Source organism: Penaeus chinensis, chromosome 10 (genome assembly GCF_019202785.1).
Source record: "Penaeus chinensis breed Huanghai No. 1 chromosome 10, ASM1920278v2, whole genome shotgun sequence".
NCBI lineage: Eukaryota > Metazoa > Arthropoda > Malacostraca > Decapoda > Penaeidae > Penaeus > Penaeus chinensis.
This window is the reverse complement of record NC_061828.1, coordinates 21,474,194-21,484,193: the sequence shown is the minus strand read 5'-3', so window position 1 is coordinate 21,484,193 and position 10,000 is coordinate 21,474,194. Positions and strand designations below refer to the sequence as shown.

Genomic DNA, 10,000 nt, shown 5'->3' with positions numbered 1-10,000 from the left:
GAATAACAGAGTTGATATTAGTAAAAATATCATGTATCCTTTTAGCAGTGATTACCATACCTTGTCTACTTGTGAAAGAAATGATCCCTCCTGTGAGCTCTGCCTCTCTTTGATCAGTTCCTTGGCTGAAGAAGTAAATTGATCCAACAATGAGTTCTGTGACCCTTGTCTAGTGGGTCCTCCACCTGAACTCCCTGAACCAAGACTAGATGCACGAGCCAGCATGCTGCTGAAGGAACTCTGCTTCTGGGGTGTTGGGCTAGCCTGAAGCACGCAAGGGAGAGTTTCCAGCAAGTATTAGTAATAACAGTACATAGTTGCAAGCCCTAATTTACCAGAAACCTTTCAAGGTAATGCAATGGAAGCCATTTACATGCAATATATGAATAGGAAAGAGTAATGTCCTATTCAAAATGAGAATTAAAAGCTTGAGGGTATATGCCATTTAAGCAAAAAGGAGTATACTGCATTACAACTCCCTTATCTCTTACATACTAAAAGGCTCTATGGGTTAACCTGTCTTGTCCCAGTAATACTGAATCTACTAATCATATTCATAACTTCTTTGCTTAGGTAGCTGACATAAGGATCCATCCAAAGGCAAACACTCCTCCTCCACCTACCCCCTTGGAAAATGTCCTAGGTCTTGGAGTGGTGGGCCTGTCGCGCTCTGAGGAGGAGGTTGCTATGGAAGCATCACTACTGACGGAAGGCGTGGGGCTTACATGAGGGAGTGGCGACTGGTTGTTGCTCACAACTGTCTTTGGGGTGGTGGTTGCCGAGTCACTTTCTGGGGTGAATACTTCATCATTTTTCTCCTGAAATGGTTACATAGATGCAATGTGAGCACTGTGACAGAACTGGAAACATTTACATTGGATACAAAACTAACTATCTGCATCAGAAATCTTTACCAAACTCTACTGATCACTTCAACTTCTAGGTAGAAATATCCACTTTCCTTTCATCCTCATATTTAAGTATATGGTGTAATTGGAAAGTATCACCTGTTTTAGAACTAATGAATAACAATTACAGAATTAGTAATGACATTTTCATTTTATATCTACATCTTATGCTATTTCCCCAATTTATCAGCCTGGCCATTCAGGCACGAACATACTGTATGACTTTTTTGGATCCCCTTGTGATAAACATCTACTACCAGCAGGGGCATCACTAAAGCTTTTTTTTTTTTTTTTTTTTTTTTTTTGGGGGGGGGAGTATTTTGATGCTACAGCAGAAGCTAGAAAGATGTAATTTAAGCAAAAAAATTGGGAATATGACTCTTGGGGGAAGGCACCTTGAGGGGGGCAATCAGTCTTGGGGGTAATTGCCCCCCCTGGCCCCTTAAATGACATGCTTCTGGCTATTAGCTCTACATGCTGATTGTCTTTTACAAACTCTTTTTGTACAAAGAATTTTCCATCCAAAAAGTAATTTAGATTTATGCAAAGGTAAAAGCCTCTAGGAGCCAGGTCCAAATTGTAGGGTGGATAGTAAAAAAATTTCCATCTGAAGTAGTGAAGGACTTGCTTTTCTTTCCCAGCAACATGGGGCTACACCTCATCAAAGAGAATGATCAAAGAGAATGACAATAAGCCCCTCCAATGATTCAGAATAGCCTGTCACAATTTCTTCACTGATGCACAATATCAGTTGACATTAAACAGTCACTTATTTTTCTGAATAAGTTTGATACAGTAGTTTATGATAGGTGAATCCAAAATCTTGCCACGTGGTAGTATAAATGCTTACATACCTATTTGGAAAAACATTTATGGAATGCAGATTTAAGATAAAGGGTTTTTCACAAATCAATAAACAGGTAATACTTTTGGAATACCCCTATAAAAAACTGCAATACAATAACTGTGTTAGCTTGTTCATTGGGTTTTCTTAAACATATACTGATATCATGGTATAACTGCGAGAACATCATAATTATGGCAGAGCAAATAATAACATGTGACAAAATTTATAAAGAACATATAATATAGCATAGTACATACTGCAAATAACAATATAAGAATGTAAGGGAAACACTATAATATATGGGCTAAAAATAACTTTCATAAAAACCATCACCTTTTTTTAAAGCCATAAACAAAATCATAAAATGGTACATATACATCTCAGAACTATTATGAAGTTTTAGAATTACTTAAAGAAAACAAAAATGTGCTATAACCAAAGAATATATCATATCTAGCTCACCAGTGCCTCTGTCCGCAGAGGAAGGGGATGTAGTGTTGGTGTAGCTGCAATGAGTTTATCAGCATCTTCCAGTTTCATCACACCCTCACCAGTCTCTTCATCATCATCATCATCTCTCTGGTCAGCAGAGGATAATGATGACCGAGAAGAGGATGTAGACATGGATCCTGGGTGGCTCAGTGCTGTTTAATGAATATCAATAAAAGTATTAGTATTCCTTTTTATTCGTATGTATATACGGATTTAACAAAATTAGATATAAACTCACAGATTACACATACAAAAATACAAACTTAACCCATTGGATCCAGATGTTTCACCACCCACACATGGCCCAAAATACAGGCATAAGGCTTACTTGAGTGGCCACTCTGCCAGGTGTGTGGTTTGTAGGACAGGCACTCATGAAAAATCATGTGCAGTAAAAGGACTCTATACCTCCCCTTTGCAATGTTATTTTCTTTTTTTTTCTCCATAAGCAGTTCTAACTTTTTTGCTCCATAACTCAGTGTATCAATAATAGCAATAAGTAACATATTTTTTTTTGTAAAGTTTTTATTTCTTGTAGTATTTAATTTTTTGTAATACAATCTGGGCTGCTGGAAAAGGATCTTGAGCATAGAAATAGTATAATCCCTGGAGCCAATCCTCTTCCAGTCATGGTTTAAGAATGATACATTCCACATTCATTATCAATGGAAATAATGCAAAAAACCCTTCCTAAATGCCAACTGAGTCTTCTTGCCTTCAAGAGCTTTATGCACTCATGGCAAGTCTTTCCAATCACCTTAACCTTCAGCCAAAACTTTCATGATGGCAAGTTCATGTCACTCTAGACCTCAGGCAAATTTTCCCACAACAGCATCTTCATGTTACCCACACCTCAACCCAAATTTATTCACGACATGATGGTCATGTCATCCTGATCATAGGGGTTAATTTTCCATATGTTCTTGTCTCATCCTCATGATTATGGTCTGAGTTTATGCAGTTCATTTTTTTCACAGACTCAGTTATCTCTCCCTATCCCTTTCATTCAGTTTGACAGTTTCCTAGTCTTTCTTTTCAAACCATGTTCTTTCATTTTCATTCCTCTTTCTATGTAATCACATGTTTCTTAAAAGCTATTCACCAATTTACCTGAATCTGAAGAAGCTGCTCCTGGTAGCTGGAGACAGAAAGGTGGATTGAACACTGATCTTGGGTCCAGTCCTGAAGACAATGTGGCCTTTTCCTTTTCTGTTGCTGCTCCACAACCTGTACATAAACAGAATGAAACTGGATACTAAAAAAGTTATAAGATATGTAAGTATTTCAAATGCCTTAAATTACATTAATAAGTATAAATATTCATGAATATGAATACGTACAAATTATGCATGCACATTGAGAGAGACAAAATACAGCACCAAATGAATCCCTAGAATCATTACCTGGAGACAGATCTGACACTTGCATCTCTGATACAAAGTCACTAAGTGATGAATATGAACTACTGGTGCTCTCACCCCCTTCAGAATCACTTCCACTCTCATCTGAAAAAAAAAAATGCATTTTTTGTGATACAGCTGTTACTCATTTTAATGCTCAGCCTTCCTCCTTTCTCTTAAAAACTTGAGAAAAATATTGACTAAATAACAATATATTCTGCCCTATGACAGATAATAGGTTAATAAGTTAAGGTAGAGGAGTATTGTTATCTTCCAGTTATTTGATAGTAACCAAATGAACACTGACAGGCAAGGTTTAGAATGGATGTACAACTACTAATAATTACTTTCTCACAATGATAATAAAATCAAAGACTAAACATCTTACCTGTAGGTGGATTTTCAATCTGTGTGCCTGCTCTGAGTGTAGTACCAAGAGAGCTGCCTTCCTGCCAAACCTTGAAAGTCATTGGCTCCAGAGTATGGGCATACCATTTACTTTTATCACCAATGAGTGCTGGGTCACATACACCTGTGTTTACTCTTAGAAAGGCCATATTAGATGGGGTAAGAGCCCATTCTGCAAGAAATTCCACTGCCTGGCAAGAAAAAAAAAAATGTCTCAGAAGCATATCATGAAATAAAACTTGCATTACTATTTAAAAATTAAGCTGTCCATAATATTTACACATGTTCTATTTATACATACATACATATAAATATGTGTATATATGCACACACACAAACATACACACACACATACACACACACACACATGCATGCATGCATGCATGCATGCACACACATACACACACACACACACACACACACACACACACACACACACACACACACACACACACACACACACACACACACACACACACACACACAAAATATTTACACATGTTCTAATTATACATACATACACACAAATATGTTTATATATGTACACACACAAATACACACAAACACACACACACACAGACACACCTGTATACATATCAATCTCTATTTCTATCTATCTGTCTATATGAAAATATTCCATCTAAAATCTTAACCCACCTGTGTACGAGCAAACATATTAAGGAAGGGTGTTGCTCGTGGTCTTGACCTCAGGAAAGAGTTTATCTGAAAAGCCACCACTGGACGTGGGTATAGACGAAGTGTTCGTGTGTGTTCTGTGAAATTGGCTAGGATATTCTGTGAGTTGAAAAAACGAACCATAGCAACACGCGTTGCTATGTCCACTGAATCCACATCATTACCTGGAAGAAATGGTTTTAAATTTAATTGATTTGTGAAGATGGTTAATCATAATCAGAAGCATATATGTAAAACATTTATATAACAAGTTTTACCATACTAGCTGGAATTCCATACTAAAAAATATCATCAAATCTTTATCCAAATATTACATATCAATATAACACCAACCATAAATAAAAAGGTTGTAGTTCCCACTCTGGGAATGATGATGATGATGCCCCTTGTTTTTATGCATGTCCTCAAAGCAGCGAGGAGGTGGCTGAGGTGACATGCTTGCTAAGGCCTGAGAAGTGATCAAGAACAGGAGAGTTACTATCAAAGCTAATTAATTTACCTACAGATTTACCTTTTCTAGTAAATTTCAGTAACACATGCATAAAATAATGATCAAATCCATAACCTCATTATCCTCTTGTAGAATGGAAAAAAAATATATATATATAAATATATATTTATATACTGTACTATTAACTTTTTAAAAAATCTTATTCATTTAAAAAATCAGAGTATACAATGAAAAAAAAAAATCTTAGTTTTCTGATCATACATAAATGACTGTTTTCTGTCCATATATCTTTTAACAAAAGCCAAATATCGGTGAGTAAAATCAATTTGAAAAGACTGATGTCTTTATTCACACATCCAAAAAAATGTAATGGTTAATATTTTAATAATATATCTCATGGCCATGCATTCATGCAAATTACTTTTGCATTTAAAACCAAATTGCAACAGTGCACCTGAAATGGGTTTCAAGATAAATCTACACCTAAGCCCACAGAATATATATTTTTCTTTGTCACACAAAGACATAAAAAAAATATATATATATAATACACACACACACACACACACACACACACACACACACACACACACACACACACACACACACACACACACACACACATACACACACACACTCATACCTATACACACATACACATACACATCCCCACGCACACACACACATGCACACACAAGTATGCACATGCAGAAACGCACATGCATTCGTGCACACACACACACACACACACACACACACACACACACACACACACACTCATAACCATACCAACACGTACACGCACACATACACAAGTATGCACATGCACGCGCGTGCGTACACACACGCACACACACACACACACACACACACACACACACACACACACACACACACACACACACTCATAACCATACCAACATGTACACGCACACATACACAAGTATGCACATGCACGCGCGTGCGTACACGCACACACACACACACACACACACACACACACACACACACACACACACACACACACACACACACACACACACTCATACCCATACACACAAACACATGCACATCCCCACACATACACACACATGCACACACAAGTATGCACATGCACAAATGCACATGCACTTGTGCACACACACAAAAGCACACACACACACACACTCACACACACACACACACACACGCACGCACGCACGCACGCACGCACGCACGCACGCACGCACGCACACACACACACACACACACACACTCCCACACACACACACACAAGTATGCACATGCACATGCACGTGCATGCGCGCGCACACACACACACACACACACACACACACACACACACACACACACACACACACACACACACACACACACACACGCACACACACACACACACACACACACACAAACACACACACACATGCACACACACACACACACACACACACACACACACACACACACACACACACACACACACACACACACACACACACACATGCTCAGAGATACCTACAAGCATGCACACACACAGTCAAACACAGACACATTTAAGCATTTATACTAATACACTGACAACCATAGCAACATCTATACACACCTACACCCAAACCTATATCATACTTGCAACCATACATGATTTTTAATAGCAGGTTCTGTACTAGGCTTATTTCAAAATTGTGGATGATGTTTAACACTGCACTACAAGTGGACCCTACAACTAAAATGTCATCACCATAAGGTCTACTGATATCTACTTCAGTTAGTCATTTGTACTATTTGAAATCCACTATCTAGGTGCCCCTACCTGTACATAATGGAAGTTTGCTAAATGTTTGGTAATTTGTTTTTAATTAAAAGGATATTACTGATTGTCATTTTAACAAATTAAACATAGACATAAAGCGAAAGTATCGACTTCGTGCTTGTTTGGTATTCATTTGCCACTTAGAATGATATAATTTACAAGGCCAGTGCATCTTGGCACACACTTTTTAGCAATGTTGGGGGCAAGGACAGTATTACTCTTGTTTTAGGTGAATAGATGTAAGATTACAATAAGCGGGATGCCATATGAATTGGCCTTTTATCCAATATCTTATTTTACACCAACCGATGAGGATATGGAAATTGTTGATAAATGCAGTTGTGAGTAAGAGAACATGCATTGATCAGTCAATTTCTTCTAATTACCATATATAATATGTGATTACAATCAAAAGATTTTCTAATTTGTGAAGATATTTAAAGATTACTGCTTGGGATAAACTGGAGAGATATACATTAGGTGTAGATTTAATGTCGCATTTACCTATTCAGCTTCCATCAGCACTTGAATAAATAAAGTAAAAGCATTCTCATCACAAGAAAATGATCCAAGCAATAATCCTTTAGTAATGCAGCAAGACAAGTTAAAATTCTGAAAGACCAAAACAACTCTTTTACAGCAGGTCACAACCACAAATCACAAACCTCATCCATAGACTTTAACGCCTGTGGCAGCGTGGAAATATTGAAGAGGAGAAGGAGAAGGGAAATAAGAGACATATAATGAAATAAGAAAAAAACAAGAGGCCACTGGGGTTGTAGGAGTGTGGGCTGAGAAATCACAAAAAAATCATTGTATTGACAGCTGTATCTCTTTTTTTTTCTACTTCTGAAGGTTGATGAATTATAATTCCAATTTCTTTTTATCTGTGTACATCCTTTGAATAGAATTTGGACCATATGCTTTACTATAGGAAATTCAATCAGTGTTAATTCATATGCAGGAATTTATAATTGAGTATTGCATCAATATAACATGTACTCATTTCACTGTTAATATTGCACTTATAAAATGTACATTACCATTTAATAACACATAAAAAAACACCAAAAGATCAAATACCAATATACCGTGCTAAGTACAGTACCAGAGGAATTTCCAAGCAGTGTGCACATGCAGTAATGCACACTCATGAATTCAAGACAACTGGCACATTCTCGATCAAAGGGATCTGCACAATTTTTCACACTACTATCAGTCCTAGATAGTCTGGGGGTAAGGGGTTAAACATCTTAAAATGCCCTTGGATATTTTTGCATTACATGCAATTGTCAATAATTTTAGGAAACCTAGTACAAAAGAAGCCAAGAAAGCTACACCAGAATAATCAAATTTATATTCTTGTACAAAATCTGTTACCACACTGGTATCAAAGTTTCTGGCATGCACACACCTTCCAGTAAAATTATCTTGAAAATCCACTAAAAAGTACAAAATAGTGAACAGAATTTGTGAACCCTAACTAGGTATATAATAATGAAAGGAATATGTTTCATGTTCAGAAAATGAGGTTTACATGCACTCAGTTTTTACTTAAACAGATAAATATTTTATGACAAGTGGAATTTACTTTTACAATTTGCATATTATCTGGACTCTAAATAATCACATTTGTGTATATGCATTAATGCATAAAGGAACATTGGCACTCTGCAAGGCAGCACAATCACTGAATATTTTAAAAGTTTTAAAAATTCTGTATCATTACAAGATATACAAAAATCTAAAAACATATTAAACCACATAAAAAAAATAATGCTCCCTTTTTTCACACATTCTGTATCATAATAGCTGTCTTGATGATAACAAATAAATCCAAGTACATATACTGAAAAAGTGTTGCTAATTCCCTAATAATCTATTGTTTCTATATGACTACTAAATCACAGTGTCACATGGAATCAATGGCAAGCAAATATTTGATGAAATTTCATAGTCCAACAGAGCCAAGAGTCACACGCATTGGAACATGACAAAGGTAGTTGAAATTTTCCTAAAAAAATCTGTAGGAGGTTCTAGGCACATAACAAATCCTATAAAACTGCTGAACATATTATGCCCATTGGAGAACAGGGTACAAAGCCCTTAGGCTACACAGGTAAATCAGAGAACTGCAATCAGTGTGGGTGTGGCTTGTAACAACTGTACTGTATCTCAGAGGGACTAGAATGGAGTTATGAACATCATAAAATGTAAATAGAGTTTCAACAATAAATACTGTATATATTATCTGTGTTTGATATGCCTTCCTTATGCATTATAGGAATATCCTTCAGCTGAAAAGGATATACTGACATACCTCATAACAGTAATCTGTGAAAACACTCATAAGGAGCGCTATCAAAACACCAATAAAAGAAGGACTTTGTTCGCTACACAGACCAAGAATCCTACCTCAAGAGACTGAAAGTATAATCTGGAATATTGTGTTTTGTAGAATACAGATCTCTACATAATACTGTTAACATAGCTTAATAGCATGAACAAGGGAGTTCATGCAGTCCTACTTGTCACCTGAACCAAGGAATAGTAGCTTTAATTGGGCAAAAGGAACTATGTAAAACAAACTAGTCCCTCTGAAACAAGAGATAAAGCATTTCCTTTTGGTTTTCAATATTGTTCTTTTATCATTCAAGATACGTAAATTACCACTTGCATAAATATTCTCGAGTTAGTTATATTACAGTAACAAAATAACATCTATAGAATAACAAATACATTCTGTAATGACAGACTAGAGAACCTGTATGTTTATAAACACAAAGGGTAACTGTGTATATATCCATAACATGAGGAGGCCCTGGGCAACTTTTAGTAGTGGAGCCCACTCTAGCCTAGATATCAAATGATGATGATAAAAAATTAAGAATATGATAATATGAATAAGTTTTCCACAACTATCACTCATAAGTTCAATTTTACTACCCAGCTTGCCTTTTCCTAAATCTAGCTGTGATCCATGATCTT

The 10,000-nt window shown here is 36.5% G+C and overlaps 1 protein-coding gene across 12 annotated transcripts in view; it reads right to left on the bottom strand.

The window, feature by feature from the left end:
* The window catches only part of LOC125029669 (MAP kinase-activating death domain protein-like), a 98,624-nt gene that overhangs the window by 55,986 nt on the left and 32,638 nt on the right, over nucleotides 1-10,000 (bottom strand). For 10 of the 12 annotated variants that reach the window (XM_047619710.1, XM_047619707.1, XM_047619706.1 and 7 more), the window contains exons 12-19: nucleotides 5,085-5,199; nucleotides 4,713-4,915; nucleotides 4,036-4,246; nucleotides 3,651-3,752; nucleotides 3,358-3,474; nucleotides 2,218-2,399; nucleotides 624-818; nucleotides 61-264 (exon numbers count right to left, since the gene is read on the bottom strand). In XM_047619710.1, the coding sequence (XP_047475666.1) occupies nucleotides 61-264; nucleotides 624-818; nucleotides 2,218-2,399; nucleotides 3,358-3,474; nucleotides 3,651-3,752; nucleotides 4,036-4,246; nucleotides 4,713-4,915; nucleotides 5,085-5,199 (1,329 nt within the window). The remainder of the gene's footprint in view (nucleotides 1-60; nucleotides 265-623; nucleotides 819-2,217; nucleotides 2,400-3,357; nucleotides 3,475-3,650; nucleotides 3,753-4,035; nucleotides 4,247-4,712; nucleotides 4,916-5,084; nucleotides 5,200-10,000) is intronic. The other 2 variants (XM_047619714.1, XM_047619718.1) reach the window with 2 other exon arrangements.